This window comes from Polypterus senegalus, chromosome 13 (genome assembly GCF_016835505.1).
Source record: "Polypterus senegalus isolate Bchr_013 chromosome 13, ASM1683550v1, whole genome shotgun sequence".
In the NCBI taxonomy this organism is placed as follows: domain Eukaryota; kingdom Metazoa; phylum Chordata; class Cladistia; order Polypteriformes; family Polypteridae; genus Polypterus; species Polypterus senegalus.
In genome coordinates, this window is record NC_053166.1 from 4,954,924 (window position 1) to 4,974,647 (window position 19,724).

Genomic DNA, 19,724 nt, shown 5'->3' on the forward strand with positions numbered 1-19,724 from the left:
ACGTGACAAGGCATCAGCAGGCACCATAAACATGCCAAGGCGTACTGTAGGAGAACCAACTGAAATGGTGGCAGCCACCTGAGTCACCCATCTGGAGATTCAGAAATGGAAAGTGAGCGTCAATTGGGGGGCATTCCCAGACCTGGAGGGGGGCTGACATATCTGTTAAGTGCCAACCCCCCCGTTAAAGGAGGACATGACAGGACCCTCTTCCCCAAATCAGAGCTTCTGCACAACATAAAGGTTGCATTTCATCTTTAATAGAAAATGAAGCCATCAGTTAATACAAGAAGTCATCATTCAACATGTGCCACACAGCGGGCATCATCTCCTCCGCAGGTGAGGTACACGTTGTTAAAACCTCAGAGCCGTTCTCTCAATGTGCCAGCACTACAGTAAGGAATTAAAGGGGGTACAGAAGTCAGCGGAGACCTCCAGGGTGGGCCGGGAGCCAAGCAGGCGCGTCGAGCTGGGAGGGCAGACGATGGCCACCAACCTTGAGAGGAAGAAAAGGGACAGCAGCAGCATGCCACCTGCCACCGATGTAGTTGAAGTCGCAGAGACGCGCCATGGGTGGACAGCAGTCTAGTGACCCCCGCCGAAATAAGCAAGGGTGGGTGGCTCAATGCCCACCTTTGCCGAGCAGCCAGTCTCCCAGTCATGCCATATAGCCCCACATCATCTGCCTCTCACCATGGACAGCACACTTCTGCACGCGCCACAAACACCTGGCACTGCCAGGCTGCATTGGCAGAGTGCGGTAAACACAAACACACACCGCAGATGAAGTTCCTGGGCGCTCCGCTCCTATTAGACCCGCTGAGGACCAATTTGAGCCTCAAAGACAATCATCAGGTGCCAACAGAGACGATGGGAATTAGCGCTGCCTTCGGAGTCAATGAGTCCGCTCAAAGCGACGTGGCACACGTGAAGCCATAGGATGCCAGTCCCGTACAATGGTGCCCCGTCACCATTCGGCAGGGCAATTAGGCACAATTAATAGCCACGTCAGCGGAGAGAGTGGCACCAACACCTGGCAGGTCAGACTTGAGGGGGCACCAGCTGTAAACGTACAACAATCCACCGAGACGGGCACTGTGGGTGCAGGGAGGGCACACGAAGATCACAGACTCATCAGGTTCAATGAAGGAATGCATGGAATGTCATAAATGTTAAAAAAAAAAAAAAATGAAAGGACACAGCGAGGCACAGAAAGTCATCCCTCAGGTGGTCTCACACGATCCCCCCATCCCGTTACCCCCAGGAGACCACCGTATCACTTGAAAGCAAACCAATGAATGAAAGGCACGTCCTCATTGTGCCCACAGTTTCAGACAGCATACCCACCATAGGGATGGCACCAGAAAGTTAAAGCCCACCATGAAAGTGCACAGACCCAAACTGCTGCACTCCCATATTTACTCCTAGCTAGAGGCGAGGTGGGCAGGGGGTGCATTTGGCAAATGTCTCTAATTGGGGGGCGCAGCTGGCACATTTTCAGCAGACATTCTGGTCCATGAAGGGTTTTAGGCGCCAGGCTCACATCTTGATCATCTTGCAGATCTGCTCTCGTCTGCGCCGCGCGCCAGTCAGCAGTTTACTCCTGGAGCGGAACTTGAGCAGCTCCTCCTTGTGGTCCTGGTGATGCATTGGGCAGTAGGCCTGGGGGTCGCACCACATCTGGACAATCGAGAACACAGCACACGTTAAGGGCATCAGCGGGCGGGGGTGACCGGAGAAGCTGGTGTGACCAGTGCTCAACTGGTTTGTGCCCCTCACACACACACACACACTCACAACGAGGGGACCCTCACCTTGTACTCGCGGAAGAACTCTTTATAGCCCCCCTTGAGGACGTACAGCTCGGGGTAATGGAGAGCCGGGTAGTCATTGGCGCTGCGGTCCTGACGCCTTAGAAACCTGCACCTGGAGAGAGGAAGACGGAGAGCAGGAGTGAGCCCACCCAGAAGCCTGGCAGAGCCCCCCCATCAGCCCGCATTGTGGTCAACGAGGCCCTTACATCTTGGGTGCTCTTTCAGAGGAAAATTCACAGTGGAAGACGAGGACAATTCGCTTTTCTGCGGAGCTGGCGGTCACCGGTGAAGCCAAGAAGAAGCTGCAGATGTCGTCTTCCTTGTGCAGGTTAAGTGCCCCCTGGTGGCCAAACGGTGGATTACACATCAGACTTCACTTTACAATAAAGACCACCCGCCGACCTGTCTGTCTGTCTATGCAGAGCTCACCTTTACCGTCACGTGTAGAGTGCCAACGCGCCCGGTGCCGCCACTCTCACTTTATCAACTCAAACTCACTTAATGCAATTGCCAGAGGAACTAGAGGGCCGGCCTGGCAGCGGTGGGCAAAAGGCTAATCTGCGATGCCACCCGCACACTCGCTCCCAGTCACAGGGTGGCCATATTCTTCTATTTAGGACATTTCAGTGTCTTTTTGGCACTCTGACGTATTCCCAGTTTCCTGAAAGTGGTCTCAGGTAGCAGCAGCAGACCCCGAGCTCTGTGACCTTTGACCCTTCATACGGTCCAATGACGCGTCCTCCTAACTTTATCGAAAGCTCTCAAAGCTGAGCACAATAATCGAGCCCCACGCTGTCCACCCACCGAGCGAAGCCCTCCATGGTGCCCCCCCACCCGTGCCAGTAAGCGGCCATTCCAGCCAAGGTTACCCCCCCCCGAGTGCTAATAGGGGACCCCAAAGCCGTAATGCAAACACACAGACAAGTGAAGCGTCTCCAAGGGGCCGCGTGCCCAACTGACCTTGATGTGTCCTCCATCGTACTCGTAGGGGTAGCGGCAGTCCACGATGAAATATTTCTCGATGAGGCCGTTGAATTCTCCGCAGAGCAGAGACACCATCTATTACAAAATCAATACGCAAAACAGAGAAACGAGATTAGGAGACGAGACGAGCGAGCGAGCGTGCGCCCGCCACCCACCTGCCAGCCAGCCAGCCTCTCCTGCCACGCGCCAGGGCCACACTGAATCACTCTGGGCTCAGAGGTCAGCAGTGCCTCGATGATGTCATCGTCACCATCAGTGCCGTCACCGCCCGGCTCTGCTCGTTCATCTCTGCCCAGACAGTTTCAGACTCACCGTCTCGCCGCCGATGTACTGCAGGTCTTGGTGGTTCCCGCTCAGCGTAGGGAGGATCCGAACCTGCGAGTTAGAGGGGGTCCAAAGGGCGAGGGTCACTCAAAATGACAGGCAAGCGAAACGGGACAAGGGGAAGGGAAACGTCTGACCTTTGAGAAGTCGCCGATGAGTTCAGAGGGCACCATGTCCTCCTCCAGAATGTTCTGGATGTCCATGTCACATGAGAGCGTTTTCTTCAGAGTTCTCTACATGGAGGCAGGGGGACAATGGGGGGGTGGGGGACGATGACAATATTACAGATCAGAAGATGGACATAAAAAGGAGCCTGATAAACAAACCTGCACCCAGTGCCCACACGATGCCAGGGGGTCTTGCATCACCTGCGTCTTAATATCTGCCTCTTCTCGAATGGGGCTGCTGGTGCTCCGGCTGCGCTTCACCCTCATAGGGGTCTCCAGCTCGTCTGCCCGCTCCGGTCTCTTTAGCAGGGGTCGGTGGAGCTTTTCAGGCATGGAGGGAGACCTGAAGAGACCCTTCCTTACTCGACGTGCAGGTCTGAGCACCTTAGGGGGGGAAACACATCAGGCTCGGGTCAGGGAGCGGCACAAACCCACACTCTGAAGGCAAGAAAAAGCCCACTCACCGAGCCACAAGCCGTCCCCTGGCTCATCAGCGGGTCCGACAACAGCAGTGCCATGCTGGAAGAGATGCTCCCATTCGTACCTGCCTACGGGTCACCAAACAAGAACACAGAAATTAGGGTTAGGGACTTCAGGAACCAAAAGAGAAGAAGAAGAAGAAGAAGAAGAAGAAGAAGAAGAAGAAGAAGAATTTACCGCATCCTCGTAGCCCCCGAGAAACTCCGAGAAGCCGTCTGTGACTGCAGAGACCTCCATGTGGGAGGATGGCTCCAGTGTGATGGGACTCATGTCACAATGGGTCACTTGAATGGCAGGCTAAGGGTGAGAAAAAAGAAATGGGGGAGATTATATATATATATATATAGATAGATAATGTGAAAGGCGCTATATAATAGACAGAGTGAAAGGCGCTATATAATAGATAGACAGAGTGAAAAGCGCTATATAATAGATAGACAGAGTGAAAGGCGCTATATAATAGATGGATAGAATAGTTGGAAGGATTAGATATGATAGATAGATAAGGTGAAAGGCGCTATATAATAGACTGATAATGTGAAAGGCGCCATAATAGATAGGCAGAGTGAAAGGCGCTATATAATAGATAATGTGAAAGGCGCTATATAATAGACAGAGTGAAAGGCGCTATATAATATATAGCGCCTTTCACCTTATCTATTATATAGCGCCTTTCACCTTATCTAATAGATAGATAATGTGAAAGGCGCCATATAATAGATAGACAGAGTATATAATATATAGCGCCTATATATATATATATATATATATATATATATATATATAGCGTATATAATATATAGCGCCTTTCACCTTATCCATTATATAGCGCCTTTCACCTTATCTAATAGACAGATAATGTGAAAGGCGCCATATAATGTACAGATAGAAGTCATTCATAAGGTATTACTGAGGGTGCACTCTAAGGTCAGCGTCGCGGGCACAAGACTTGCACAACATAGAGTGCCCAGCTCTGTTGCTCTCAATGACTGCCACAGAAGGGAGGTCCAGCGCCACATGACTGAGGGCAACACAAGAAGTGGGTACACATAGACAGTGAAGAGGAGCAATGCCAGCGAGGGTCTGCTGCCCTGTAAACTCACCGCTATGGCACTGGCCTCCTGCTCCCATGTCTGCATCTCCTGGTCACAAAGCGCTGCCGAGGCCGCAAAGCACCTAGAGGGCACCTAGAGGGGAGAAGGAGCGCCACATTTAGGACGTCTACGATAACTCTACGCAGAAGGCTTTGGTGAACTGGGCACAGTAACACAAGTAGCAGAGGCCAGCTCGGATGCACCGCCCGTCACTATTGTGAGGCTCTTTGTCTTTTGTCTGCTGAAGTGACTTTCGTGTCCCGTCCCCTGCCAACCCCACCTTGTCACACTTGAACACCAGTAAACACCACTTGCATTCTCTTTGTTGCTCAGGTCTCCCAGCTCTCGATGACGTTCTCTGTTCACAGGAGGGCCGACTTTCGGACTGCTGCACATCAACTTGGGCTACAAACAAATAAAGTTTAGACAAGTCAGGGCACACAGACACCCAGGGTCACCTCCTGGCACTGTGACGGTCGGTGGCATAAGAACACAATTGAAAGGAAAAACAAAACAAAAAACATAAGAAATCATGGAAGCAGGAGAAATGTGGGTGAGCTGCCACAGGGCTTGCCACTACTTGACTGGTGACATGTAAGGTGGCACCGAGTATTGGGCATCAAGCAGGCTATGCATGGGATTGCTTTCAGAATGGACTTTCCAAAGACAGTATGAAAGGCTGATGCCCGGTTAACCCTTTACTATTAAGAAGCTGTGCTAATGAGGTGGGGGGTCCCTCAGAGGATTAAAGACAAAGTGGAAGATTCAGAAAAGTGACGATAAAAGGTTACAATCTCTGATATGTGCTCTGCAGTTCACTTCAAATCGGTTATGGCAAAAAGGACACCTCGGACACGGCATATGGGGAAAAAAAGATTGTGACTGCACCTCTAGAAGCACTTTGAGTTACTGTTTGTATGAAAATGTGCTAAAGAAATAAATGTTGTTGTTGTAGAAAGCCCAAAACATCACCGAGGGGGCAAAGATGGGGCTGCAGACTGCAAAAGGAAAAGCCCCTCCGCAGTTCAATTTCAAACGACTCCTCAAGTTTACTGTTTAAGGGTGTAAGGGGGGCCGGGTGGCCTAGGGGGGATCACGGTGATCATTTGAATGGATGAGAGCTCTGTGAAGAGGTGGTCCGAGGATTGAAATACTTACTGGGTGGGCACCCCTTCATAAATCCCTTCTATGCTATAAAGTGAACGGCCTCACCCCGAGTTAAGGCAGAGGTGGCAGGCAGCCCTCACCACAGCACCAGTGCCACAGCTGGCACCTCTCGGACTGCCACATTCTACAAAGCAAGAGAAAACTCCACCGGCTTACCAGCAAAGACCGGAATCCTTTAAAGCGCTGGCACCTGTAAGGGAAACAAAAGAACAAAGTGCGTTTATACAAACGGGACCAGCACAGCGCCCGGTAAGACGGCCCGTCCCACTCAAAGAGGCATCGACACAAATGGGCACACTCAGCCGGGCATCGGAAAACCGTTAAGTGAGCACAGGGCCGTCCGGTCTCCGGGGCCTCGACAGCTTTACACGCTGGCATCTTTCTAGTTAGCCAATAAAAAGTGCCATAATGACTAAGAGGGCACAGCACCAAACACCAAACGCCGAGAGCCGCGAGGCGCCGCGCACGAACGCTTCACGTTTTTGGGCGAAAGTAAAATTTGTCAGACGGGAAAAGTGCGCCCCCTTTCGGGTACTGCGGAGGTGAAAGTGAACGGCAAACACTCACTCACTCACTCAATCAATCAATCACCCACTCGCTCTCTCGGGCTCCTGTCACGGCTGTCACCTCCCCACCTTGGCTGGATGTTTTCACACGCAGATGGTGTCGCCTTTCAGTTCGTTGCAGCGGGCGCGAGCGCACATCCATTGGCGCGTGCACAGCAGCTCCTCCGGCGCGCGCCCGCCCGCCCGATTAATTGACGTGATGCCCAAGGTGGACGGTTATCTGGTTTGTGTTGACCCCCTGAGTCAGGTGGGTTTCTGCATTCTGTTGGCAAGTCCTGTCGACGTTATAGACAGCTGGCGTTACATTGACACTGCATGGCCGCTGCGTTCTTGCTCTATTCGAGCACTTGGTGCGATTTCAGAAACAGTCCTAGCAGTAATCGGAGAGGCCGAAGTGGTAAGTGTGGCTGTGTCTCGATTTGATCAAAATGCCGCGGACACTTCTGATCGCCCGACGTGCGTGTCCGCCCTTTTAATGATCTGAGCTGCAGGTGGTGGTCTAGAATTCCACGAGACGTTTAAAAGCACATCTTAAATCATCAAAAGTGAAGCCAAGTTGTTGTGACGCGCGGGTACGAATCTGCATGGTGCCCCTTAAATTCAGGACTGGCGGTGACATTAGCGAAACTCTCCTTTCAGTTCCAGTCCTATAAGCAGTAAAGCACACGAAGGCAGGGTGAGGCCTGCTGCCGATGCCACCCCTGCATGGCATCACGTCTCACTTGAGGCTTTTTTTTTTGTACGTGCATGCCTGTGGCTCCAGGCTGGGTGAACGAGCTGCCCACCTCCATCACGGTGCCGCTATTGGGTTTCGGAACTAAGGAAGTGTAAGTGGCGGAGCTCCTCACTTGTGCTCATCAGTTTTGTCCCCTTGTCCTGCCTGTCCACTCAGCTTCTCATTATGGAAAATACATGAAAATGTACGGACGATTGACTAGATTACAAAAGTCAGGCACATGCCGGTCGGAATTAAATATTTCACTAAATTATAGCCTATAATATTTCACGGTCATGCGAGTGGTCATTGCTCAGAAAAACGTACAACGGCTGCCATGTGTGACTTCCTTCAGTTTACAGGAGGAGTTCAGATCGTCAGAAAACAGTCAGGAGCGCCGACGGGCGATTTGTCACCGTGAAGTCAACTCAGATAGCAATTCTAATTGTGTCCTCATTAATATTAAACTGAACGGCTTTAATCGGGTTTTAATTTGGCAACTTTTGTAACTTTGAACTTCTAATACACCTCCAGTATAAACTCCAGTACACCTCCAGTATAACTCCAGTACCACTCCAATCTCTAACGTGTCAGCGAAGACCAGCATCATACAAGAACGCTAACATATGACAAATTAGCCAAGGGACAGTAATTGGAGCCACTGGATGGGACTTTCTCTAAACATCGTCAAGTCCCGTGGAGAAGGAGACGTCGCGACAGTTTATCGCAGGTGACGCACAGCGTGAGAAACTTCGAGAGAGCCGACAGGCTGCACCGACACCCTTAGCGTCCAGAAAATTAAATGTTGGTTTCGCTCAAAGCCGAAGAATCGGGTCGGGGGGTTATAAGGGAGAATTTGCAAAGGGGGTGTATCCTTATGCAAATTTAGAATTTGCATCATCACGAGTATTTGGGGCGCGGCATGGTGGCGCAGTGGTAGGAGACCGGGGTTCGTGCGTGGAGTTTTCATGTTCTCCTCGTGTCTGCGTGGGTTTCCTCCCACAGTCCACAGACATGCAGGTCAGGTGTATTGGCCATCCTGAATTGTCCCTGGTGTGTGTGTGTGTGTGTGTGTGTCCTGCGGTGGGCTGGCGCCCTGCCCGGGGTTTGTTCCTGCCTTGTGCCCTGTTGGCTGGGATTGGCTCCAGCAGACCCCCCGTGACCCTGCGTTAGGATGTGGCGGGTTGGATGACTGACTGACTGACTGACTGACTGACCGACCGACCGGCGAGTACTTGGCAATGCAACAATCCAATCAGTCGTGAAATAGTCCTGCGCATCGAAACAATTCATCGATGTGGACAGCGAAGACACTGCGAGAACGTTCATTTACATCTGTGTAATGGCGGGACTTGAACTGGTCGTTTATCGTGAACACGTACACGTAATGTACTTTTACTCGATTTTCAGTGCTCGTGGATTTGGACTGGAGTTACGGTGGCGATACTATTCATTGGATTGCGTTTCCACTTTTCCTTTGTAATACTTCGCTGTACGCCACTCCCTAATCGGCCATCTGTTATCCGACCCGCTATATCCGAACTACAGGGTCACGGGGGTCTGCTGGAGCCAACACGGGGCACAAGGCAGGGCGCCAGGCCATCGCGGACTCCCTAATCATCCTATCCGAAAACTATTGTTACATTCGCATCCAAAGTCCACACTCCACCTCGAGACCCGCTGCTCTGAATCGGTCACCAAGAAATAAAAAGTGCCCGCCGGTCCAGAAAAGACGAAGAGCGCGTCTCAGCTTTACGTGTCGTGCTCGCGCGCTTTTTGGATTTATTTCTGCCCTATTAATCAATGAAAAGGTTTCCAAAGAATGGCGCCCACAAGAGTGTAAGGTGCCCCTCCGTCACCCACTCCTCTCGCCACCCAAACGCAGGTCAGCTGTTCTTTTAAAATGTCATTTTGCCGACCTTCATATCCATTCGTTGTGTGTTTTAAATGTTAACTACTTGCACATCTCTGGGGTGTACGTGACGTGTTCACTTATAGGAGCCCAAGAACGAGCTGTTCAAGTTATTAATAAGAAGGTCGGTGCCAGCAGACAGCTGCCCTGAAGGCGACGGGGACTTCACTCTCATGGCTCTCCTGTCACACACGGCCAACCTCAGCCGTGGGAGTCCTAAAGCAGAAAGGGGTCCACAACTTCAGATCTGCTCCACCTCACCTTCCTGCGTATGAATGTGCACGACCGACTGGTGGGCGAGGACTCCGCTGGAATTGGGCTTTCGTTCTCGTGTCGCAGTTCAACGACATTCGTGAAACATTTTAGAAACCTTGTGCCACTTTGTACTACCAAAGTGACGGGGCGTTGGTGTGTCGTATCGTCTGCTGGCATGTCGCCCCGCGGTGTGCCACATGCAGGAGTGAACTGCCAGCCCTCACTCGACCAGTGGTGGAAGATCACGAAGCTTAAGTTTTAGGGACCCTAAACCCTGGAGGGGCAGCTTCAATCCGCATTGCTTAAAGGTTTAGTGTGAGTACGAATTGAGTTGGGGGTCTAAAAATGTAGTGGTCAATTAAAACAAAACACATGCTGGTATGATGAAGGGAACGGTGGGTGCCCACACCTTGGTGCTGGTGGCGAAGGGGCCACCATACCAGTTCAGGCTTCAGGACCCCGCAGATGGTGGCGACTGTCAGTAGACTATCGGTAAGGTCCTTCTCTTCACTCTCAAGTGGGATTTGTATTCAGATCGTTATTTTATGAGGATGATGATGAGGAGGATGATGATGAGGATGTCTGGTATTGTTTGCAGCACAGCAGGCCGTTTTCTTTCTCGTTTTACTTTTCTTTTCGCTGCACCAGTGCGCTCAAGTTACGGACGTTTTCTCATTTTGTGGTATTTTAACACGTCAGACGAGTGACCTGCTCGCGGGGAGCCACCGGACTCGTATTCACACACACACACACTTCTTTATGGCCGAGTGTAGGGGCACCGGGTGTGCGTTGGGGGCGGCTGGGCTTTTTCTGTCACACATGGTAAGGCAAGCGCAGGGTGGCAGGGTGCGTACCCAAGACACCCTTAAAGTAGATCCGGCCTGGCATATTAAAGTCGGCCGCACACTCTTAGTGAAATTCTATTCCGATAAGCCAGTCAAGTCTAACTGGAAAGCGTATTGGGAATAGCTTTTTACAATCACTTGAGGTTATTTTTTAATCTTTTCGTTTCCTAAATTAATTCTTTTCCGTAATTTTGTGGTTCACCGAAAAAAAAACAACAACCCTTTTGCGGACGACAATGCAATCAATCGGTCGGAGCGAAACGCCATCACTTGGCAGGAAATGACGCGTTGGGCGCTGCAGTCCCTCTGACGTGTCGTCTTTACTTCACAACTGTGCTGACAAAAGATGGGGGGTCCTGAGCGGGAGTGCCAAGTGGCGGCCATGGCATTAATGGGGCATCATCTACAGGTTAGTAGGCGACAGCAGAGGGGTCCTGGCCTGACTCAGAGTTAAGTGTGTGTGTGTTGAGGTGAAGCGAATGAACTTTTCATCCCCACCCTAAAATTCTGCTGCAGCTCCAGTCTAATAATCAGTGCCCATAAAGCTCAATGCTGAAACACGCAGAATATAAAGAAGTGGCACCTTACATTAAGACAGAACCAACCATTGGCACTTACACGTGTACCGAAGTGGGGGGCGGCTGTTGAATTTGGGCACAACACCTGCCACAGCCGCTTGACTTGGCGAATGCCATCCACCCAGAAATGACAGCACATAAAATACAAGCTACTGTCCGTAACCTCACATCTGCATGTCGGATTTTAAAGAACACACGTTGTCTTCACTCACTTTATATAGCGCCTTCCTGTAGTCGCGCATTGATAACTGGAACAGGGCGGGGCTTAAATTCCAGTCCCGTTGGCACCCGAAGACTCGTCTGGACAGGTGACGTGCGTCAACGACGAGCGTAGAAAGGGCAAAACCCGCAGTGCCAAGTCCTTCGCCACCTGAGCACGACTGCAGCGACGGACAATTAAAAAGTAAACCGACAAAAGATTAAGAAAGCAGCCACCCGACCCCCCCCTACCCACGGCCGCGGACTCTCCATTAATCTGCGGTCTCACGATGCCACCTAGAGGCCGATGTTTGTCAAACGCGACAAGCCGCTTCACCGCACAGCTCCTGTGGCGCCGTTGACGACTCGCCTGTAATTTCTTTTTACAGCAGCATCGATCTGAGCTGCACTGCAAAACAAAATGAAAATGTCAATCGCGGGCTGCCGCTGGAACTTTTAACTCGACACAGAATCCAATATTTGGGAGTGCGCGCCCACCTAAGGTGTCTTTAGAAGATGAGGACGGACGGTGATGAAGTGCCTGACAGTGACAGCGACAGAGGGAAGCGACAGGACAGCGGAGGAGGGGAGCGGGCACGGAGCCCGACATTACTCAAAAGTAGGCGGAAGTTGGCAGAGCTGCTCACCGACCGACCGACCGACCGACGCGAGGGTGCAGTGGCGCCAGTGTCCGCCAGAGGGCACTGCACATCAAGGCTTTCTGCTAAACCCAGAAGGGAATTAAAAGAAGACCCCCAAAGTGGGATTTGCACGGGTACCCCCAGGTCTGATGGAGAGCAGGGAGGCAGCACGGCCAGGGACTAAGAGAAGTGCCAAGTAACGGGGGTTTGGTAAAATCCAGTGGGCACCAGGGTTTGGTTTGCTTGCTTGAAATCCTCCTTACTGTCCGTCATACATTTGGAGCTTTCCGGCTCTTTTAAATGGAGGCCGGGTGACCTGCAGGGGCTGCTCCTGTCATACATGCAGACCTGCGGCCTGTCACTCATTGTCATTTGTCACCTATTCTAACACCGGCCAGGACCGATGCAAAGGCCAAGGCAGCAGAGCCATTGTGACGCTCAAGGGACACAAACCCCTCAGCCATACGCAGAGGCTACACGGTAGACTTTTGTCACACACTGTCATGAGATGGGACACTAAACGCGTTTGTGAGTGTAATGTCATCAAATAAACGGAGGGGGCGGAGGGACGAGTATGAAGAGAATAATCAGAATCAGGGGGCTATGCTGGTGGTCCTGAAGGAAGTTGTCATCAGCAGGCACCGCAGTGGCATCAGCACTTGTCATCTTGTGGCTTTTGTTTTACGTGACAGTGTATGACTTTGGCTAATCTGACATTTCTTCTTCTTCTTCTATTAAATTCTTGTCATCATTTACTTTTCAGGATTTCCCCACCCAAAGTGTGAACGCTCTTAGGAGAAGTCATGCGGTGGACAGCAAACCATAAAGGGAGGTCCCACAATTACACCCACAGAAGGAGAGGACATGGTGACACTGCCAGGTGCCATGTGTGTGATGGATACGAAAATAAAGGGGACATTCGGGTACCGATGACAATGAAATCTCGAAATTGAAGCCATTGTGATTCATGATCCGTCACTTAGGATCAGCGATACGGAGGGGCTGTCATTAGACCGGTAAAGGTGACATTCCTATGGGAATTCAGAATTATTCATCACCAGGTGACACAAATTCCATCTTGATGTCAAAACAGGGACGTGCGTTAAAACCACGCAAGACAAATACTCTCTTCTTCTCCTTCTCCTTCTTGTGCATCACCAGTGTGAACGTCTGGCGTCCTGCGAGCGGCTGAGAAGTGGACACCCGCCCGGAGAAAATCCCTTCTAGTGTCCCACGTGCTTGTTGGAGTGTCGACTTGTGCTTCGTGTCACCATTCTAGTCGCCAGCCTGAGCCGTGTGTGTGTGTGAGATGAGCTCACTCCGCACGCCTGCCCGCCTGCCCGCCCGCATGCATGGCTGGTACCCGACTTGTGCAGGGGGCTGCCACACTGGGCTCCACTCCCCACAAACATAAGCCTCGAGTAACGACGATCACTGGGTGGTACGCGTTTAGGCCCCCTCAGCGCGTCCTGGGGACGCACATGACATACGAGTTGTGGCCCCCGGCCGGGACGCCCAGGAGGACGTGAGGAGGGCTTGTGCCTCCTCCAGACCGCGAGGGGGCGTCCGTCCTGGTTTTGTTGGGAGCCACGGGTGAGGGCATGGAAGCCCTACCCTGTAGGGGCCCGTGGTTACCGCCAGGCGGCGCCCCGATGCCGGTTGATCCCATGCAGTCGCCGGCCGGAGCTGGAGCCCGGCGGGACGCTTTGGAGGAGGCGGAGGAGGGCGAGTGCCTCCTCCAGACAGAGTGGGGGCGTCCGTCCTGGTTAAGCAGGGGGCCTCGATTACAGGGCATGGAAGCCCAGCCCTGCAGGGACCCGTGGCCACCGCCAGGCGGCGCCCCAGTACCCAATTATCCCGGGAGCCCGACACTTCCGCCACACCAGGAAGTGCTGGGGAAGACTTATTGTGGCGACGGAGAGCTGCGGGAGGACAGCGGCACTTCCGCCACGCTGGGGCGTGGCCAAGGAATGGATGCCGGAAACACCTGGTGCTCATCCGGGAGCACTATATAAGGGGCCGCCTCCCTTCAGTCTGGAGCGGAAGTCGGGTGGAAGAGGACGGAGCTAGCGGGAGGACTGGAGGGCTAGAGAAAAAGAGAGACAGAGGCGTTGTAAGGCCTAGAGTTGTTGAATCGGTACAAGAGGCACTGGGGAGTTGAGCGCGGGACAATCTGTAAATAGTGTAAATAAAACGAGTGTGTGGTGAGCAATAACGATGTCTGTCTGCCTGTGTCCTGGGTCAAGTTCACAATGGCGCCCAACGTGGGGCCATCCGTCTGGTGCAAGACGGGGGCCCCATAACGATAAATATTTTGTGAATAACCCGGCACAGCAGGGGACTCCACACGCTTGTTGCAGGTGTGGCCCGTGCAAAACCCCGCGGGTGCGTTTTGCTCCGGAAACCGCCGCCGGACCGCGGCATGGATATCCCCGGGTGCGGAGGAGGAATAGACATCGCCGGAGCGCAGCGGGCTCCGAAAGTCGCGCTGTCGACACGGACAGCCAGGCGGCGTGGCGGCGCAAAGGCCACACCGAGGTGGGGGCCTCGGCAAGACGGGATCCGGGAGGTGAGTACCCTGCCCTGCAATAATCGGCCCGCCGGGTCGGTCATACCTTGTTTTCCACAGGGAGGGACAGACCGGATCAGCGTCTGTGGCAGGAGCGCCGCCGGCCACGGGCTGTCGGCAGTGCGGCTACGGAGGCAGCAAAGGAGGCTGCGGAATCGGAGCCGCTGCGGCTCGAGGAATCGCTGCAGCTACAACGCGGTGAGGAGGCACGTCTCCGTACCCAGCGCAGGGGAGACAAGATGGCCGCGGGCCGGTGGTCCCGCCCGCTGACAGGCGGGATTGGCCGGTGTGTCTTGCGTGCCCGCCGATGATTGGAGAGAGGCGGGGCCAAGGAAAGCCAGTCCCGTGCGGAGAAGAGACCCGATTGGGCCAGGAGGAGTGGCCCACAGGAGGCAGGCGTCGAGTGCAGCTGATCGACAGGTAGGCTCACCGGCGTCTGTCTCTTTGTTCCCACCAGCGGCTCGGCGTGTCGGGGGAATCCTCGCCCGCCGAGTCGTCTATGATGCAGATGCTGAGTGCTATCGCCGCTCAGTTGGAGGAGCTGATGGGGAAGGCGGTCGCGTCGGGTGAGACGGAGGATCGGCGCGGCGCTGGAACCGGAGGCCGGCGGAGCACTGCGGGGGTGGTGAGTGTTGCCGTCCCCGTAAAGCAAGTAGGGGTTAGCGAACATGGCCGTGACCGTTCACGGGAAGACCGGCTTCAAGTAGGCAACTTCCCAACAGCGGACGCGGTGGTGCAGATGGCTGGCGAGGCGAGGAGGTCGCTACCCGCAGGGGCTGGGAGGATCAGGGCTGCAAAGTGCCCCGGGTCCTAGCGCCCTGCGCTCCAAGCCCGCGGCTGTTTCCCGTCGCTCTGCAGGGACGCAGACGGGGCTGGGTTTGAGCTATTGCCATGCTCAGACCCAGACCGTCAAGGCGTCCAAGAAGAGAGGGAGGAACCGAGGGGTGAATGCCGGTTCCTCGGACAGGGGAGGACGCTGCGCTGGGTGCGCGCGTCCGGAAAAAGGCCGTCCTCTGTGCGGGCAGAGGAAGTCCCCTGGGCGGCTGGGCGAGCTGCCTGTGAGAGCGGTGCAGCGGACGGCGGACGGGCACGGAACCAGCGGCGGAGGACTTCAGCAGGCAAGTCGGGGCTGTCGGAAGGGCGGGAGCACTGCGGTGCGGAGACCGGCAGGGCGCTGGGATGAGTGTCCTGGCAGTGCTTCTGGCCCTCTTTTTCTTTTCCACAGGTCGAAGCCCGGCGGCGCTGAGGCGGCGTCGTCAGGGACCTGCCCTCCTGAAGCGGGCGCTCTGCGAGAGCTCCACGCCGAGGCCAATGGTGGCCCAGCTGGGGGACAACTGGGGCGAGCAGCGCAGGCGGAGAACGCGTTCGCCGGCGGGGTGCCGAAGAAGATGTCCCAGGGTGCCGTGATGGACCCTGGGGACATAGTAGGACCCTCTCCGGGGCGTGCTGCCCTTCGGGTTGCGCCGTTCGGACCCTCGTGTCCTCGCTAGCGGTGGGGCACTGTGGCCCCCGGCAGGGGCTGGAGCCCGGCGGGGCCTAGGAGGGCGTGAGGAGGGCTTGTGCCTCCTCCAGACCGCGAGGCGTCCGTCCTGGTTTTGTTGGGAGCCACGGGTGAGGGCATGGAAGCCCTACCCTGTAGGGGCCCGTGGTTACCGCCAGGCGGCGGCCCGATGCCGGTTGATCCCATGCAGTCGCCGGCGGAGCTGGAGCCCGGCGGGGCGCTGGAGGGCGTGAGGAGGCGAGTGCCTCCTCCAGACAGAGTGGGGCGTCCGTCCTGGTTAAGCAGGGGGCCTCGATTACAGGGCATGGAAGCCCAGCCCTGCAGGGACCCGTGGCCACCGCCAGGCGGCGCCCCAGTACCTAATTATCCCGGGAGCCCGACACTTCCGCCACACCAGGAAGTGCTGGGGGGAAGACTTATTGTGGCGACGGAGAGCTGCCGGGAGGACAGCGGCACTTCCGCCACGCTGGGGCGTGGCCAAGGAATGGATGCCGGAAACACCTGGTGCTCATCCGGGAGCACTATATAAGGGGCCGCCTCCCTTCAGTCTGGAGCGGAAGTCGGGTGGAAGAGGACGGAGCTAGCGGGAGGACTGGAGGCGGCCAGAGAAAAGAGAGAAAGAGGCATTGTAAGGCCTGGAAAGAGAGACAGAGGCGTTGTAAGGCCTAGAGTTGTTGAATCGGTACAAGAGGCACTGGGGAGTTGAGCGCGGGACAATCTGTAAATAGTGTAAATAAAACGAGTGTGTGGTGAGCAATAACGATGTCTGTCTGCCTGTGTCCTGGGTCAAGTTCACAGAGTATCTGAGGAATCATCTGGCTGGTCACGCGTGACAGCATTCCTGGGTGGGCTGTAAGGCGCTATATAAAACTCAGACAGACACTCGTGGATATTCCCACCACACTGTAGTCAAGAGCGAAGTTCTGCACAGTCGAAGTGCACGTCACGTCTTAGCCAGCAGGAGACGCGAGTAACACAAAGGAGCTCAGACGATGACAAGGCGCCTTCCCGGGTCACAGCTCTGTCACCCCAGGAGTGTTTGGCAGCCCTGGAAAGGCACATTTGCTGGACGTTTCATTTTGCCTGCCAACGGTCAGAATGCGCCTCTCAGTCAACACAATTTCAGTCACAAGGTGGGCCCCAGGATTCGGTGGCTCGGCGTATTTTTCCTCGTCACTAAAAGTCATAATGAACAACAGAAGAGAACACAATACAGCAAACCCTCAGCACTTAGAGGGCAGCAGCGGGCATCAGTGGGCAGCAGGGGCAGCAGGGCCTCTGAAGAGTACAGACAGGGAGCCTCACATCCATGGCACAAACAGACAAACAGTCAAAAGGAAGGCCGGCAGCCGTGAACGAAGACCCTCGGGAACACCGGAGCGTTCAACCCATTGTTTTATACAGTTTAGCTATTTAAATAAATCATAAAAAAAGTTTAGAATGAAAAAAGAAAAACTAAAATACACCTTTTAACTTGCATGGGAGACTCCAAAGCACAAGGAGAGCTGGGATTACCTGTAAGAAAAAAAAAAAAAAACAGAATTATTAAAAACCAAACAAACAAACAAAAGAAATAGCAGATAAAAGATGACAATGACGATGACAATGACGATGGCCCTCTACCTTCAGTGGACTGCGTGAATCCCCGACCGGGTTTGTGAAAGGCACTGCGTAATGCCAGCAGATGAAGAAGCCCAGTCAGTGCGTATGATGCACTGTGGCCCATAGGGGGCACTCTGACCACCTGGCCTGGCACAGACAGATGGGCACAGGAGGCACAACTCCAGGCACACAGATTTTTCTTTTTCCCTTTGTGGGAAACGCCTTCCTTCGAGTTCCAGCAAGCACAACCCTCTCTCTCTCTCTCTTTTCTTTTCTTCTCCACTCCTGCTCCTCTTCCTCACTGAATAGCGTCCATCGGCCCCTCATATGAGGCACCCAAGAACTGCTCTGGGTGTGGCAGAAGTGTTGCCCTCCAGGGCTCGGCGTCTGCCACAACCCCCCTAGTGGTGCCCATGGACCCCAACAGGGCTTTACCAGAGTCCCGCGGTCACCCAGGGTGGCTGCCACCTAGTGTTCCGGGGGAGGTGATGTTCTGGGCACATCTCCTGCCCGTCCACGACAGCGCGCATGCCCAGTGTGTCCGACACCATCAACAGCACGCAGCACCACGCCGCACAGACAGACAAACACGCCATGCAGTGTCAGACGTGCCAAATACGATGAAAACAGAGCATCAAATGCCAGGAGGAGCCGCACGTGTAGCGGGCAGATGGGAAGTGGCAAACACAATAAGCCATAAAGATCAAAGCGCAGCTCCAGGGAAAGACATCTTAAAAAACGGGGGCTCAGACTCTAAAGGGAGCAGTCAAAGAATATGGCGGGAGTGGCATCACCAGTTCTAAATTGTCCCTAGTGTGTGCCCTGCGGTGGGCTGGCACCCTGCCCGGGGTTTGTTTCCTGCCTTGCTTCCTGTGTTGGCTGGGATTGGCTCCAGCAGACCCCCCGTGACCCTGTAGTTAGGATATAGCGGGATGGATGACATCACCAGTGTGGTGCTCTGCCAACTGACAGAAGTCAAAGACTCGGTGACATCAGCGGCCACCTTTAGTTCCGATTCTGCACGACTGGGATGCGCCGCACGGAGGTCAGTTGGCACAAACCGTGGAGCGGACTTTCATCGCAGCCGAGAGCCTCTACGCCTGGCCCACAATTCACACTCAGGGGTCCACGTCGGTGGTCCGGTAACACCGAGGCAGAGCAGACGCTCTTTTTGCTTAGAAGTCTTCTTCATCTTCCTCACATCCATGTGTTCCTTGGCTCTGTTCGGGGACGGCCAGTCAGCTGAATCGGTGGTGGGACAGGCGCTCCACCAGCAGCCCTCGTTTAGCACACTGATGGCTCAGCACCCCGTGGACCCTCGACAAGTCGGAGGATTCGGTTTCTTTTGATTCTTTTGTAATTCTTGTGTTTTATCCGAGGGGTTGGCGTCGCTCTTTGTTTGAACACGTCTGTGAAATCTAAAGCTGCACTCGGGATTCATGAAGTGCCTTTCTCTCTACGCTGTCCCCTCATGACGCCCACCGCCAAGGCCTGCCAAGGGAGGGCGAGACGCGTCAGGCCAGCGAGTCACAGACCCCTCGACGTCATCGACCCGCATGGCCCACCATGAGCTCCACGTGACTCGGAGCTTTAGAGGACTTGACGTATTCTGCTCTAGAGCAGCTAGTCGAGCAGGATGCCTTCTCCTTCGCTGGCACTCACACCTCTCCGCTTTCTGCTCTTCTTCTTTGAGGCAGCGACTTCCCGCCGTGGCCTCGGTGTGGTGGAGTGGGCAGAGGCTGGTGGGCCGGCCACCACAATAGCACATCTCGGCCAGCCATTGCTGTTTGCTCAGTAAACCCACAAGTGTTGTCGGGCAGAACTGCGACTCCTCATTGTGTTCCCTCTTTTGTTCCTCTGTTGCCACCAAGCCTGTACTGCGTGACGTATGCCACCCACAGCCTGCCCTTTGGTGTATTAAGAGGTTTGGGGTCAGTTGAGGGCCTTGTAATGACGGGCCTCATAAAGTTAAAGTGTCAAACAACGGGGCGCAGCGGTGGCACCTCATCTGGGGGACTCTTTACCTCGTTACACTGAGGAGTCCCTAACCCTCACTGACTGTCACCGATACTCCTCTCCATGAGCAGGGCAGCCATCAGTATTAGTGACGACACCAGGACTCGTTAATTAGCGTACAGCTCTCTCTCTCTCTCTCTCTCACACACACGCAGGCCACTTCAACAGGGTGATTGGCGATGCCCACCATGGGGTCACATTTCTGAGCAGACAATTGGCAAAGGAAATAAAACAAACAAAAAAAAAAAAGAAACAGTCTGACCTGACTCTCCGGTGTCCGAGGTGTCGGGCTCACC

The 19,724-nt window shown here is 54.2% G+C and overlaps 1 protein-coding gene across 1 annotated transcript; it reads right to left on the reverse strand.

Moving 5' to 3' along the window:
• Positions 1–240: 240 nt before the first annotated feature.
• On the reverse strand, positions 241–19,718 carry LOC120542019 (M-phase inducer phosphatase 1-A-like). Its single transcript, XM_039774098.1, has 14 exons — positions 19,691–19,718; positions 17,277–17,325; positions 6,187–6,220; positions 5,179–5,268; positions 4,873–4,956; positions 3,947–4,066; positions 3,754–3,837; positions 3,449–3,673; positions 3,260–3,355; positions 3,111–3,173; positions 2,775–2,873; positions 2,021–2,154; positions 1,815–1,926; positions 241–1,680 (listed from the first exon to the last, which is right to left on the reverse strand). The coding sequence occupies exons 2-14, from the start codon at positions 17,288–17,290 to the stop codon at positions 1,540–1,542; spliced, it is 1,296 nt and encodes a 431-aa protein (XP_039630032.1). The 5' UTR covers positions 17,291–17,325; positions 19,691–19,718; the 3' UTR covers positions 241–1,539.
• Between the last annotated feature and the right edge of the window lie 6 nt (positions 19,719–19,724).

Bases quoted from the DNA above. Each gene is read 5' to 3' on its own strand.
- LOC120542019 (XM_039774098.1), bottom strand. The intron at 3,838-3,946 runs GTAAATTCTTCT...GGTGACCCGTAG, and splicing joins TCGGGGGCTACGAGGATGCG to GCAGGTACGAATGGGAGCAT. The intron at 3,674-3,753 runs GTGAGTGGGCTT...TCCCCCCCTAAG, and splicing joins AGGGGACGGCTTGTGGCTCG to GTGCTCAGACCTGCACGTCG.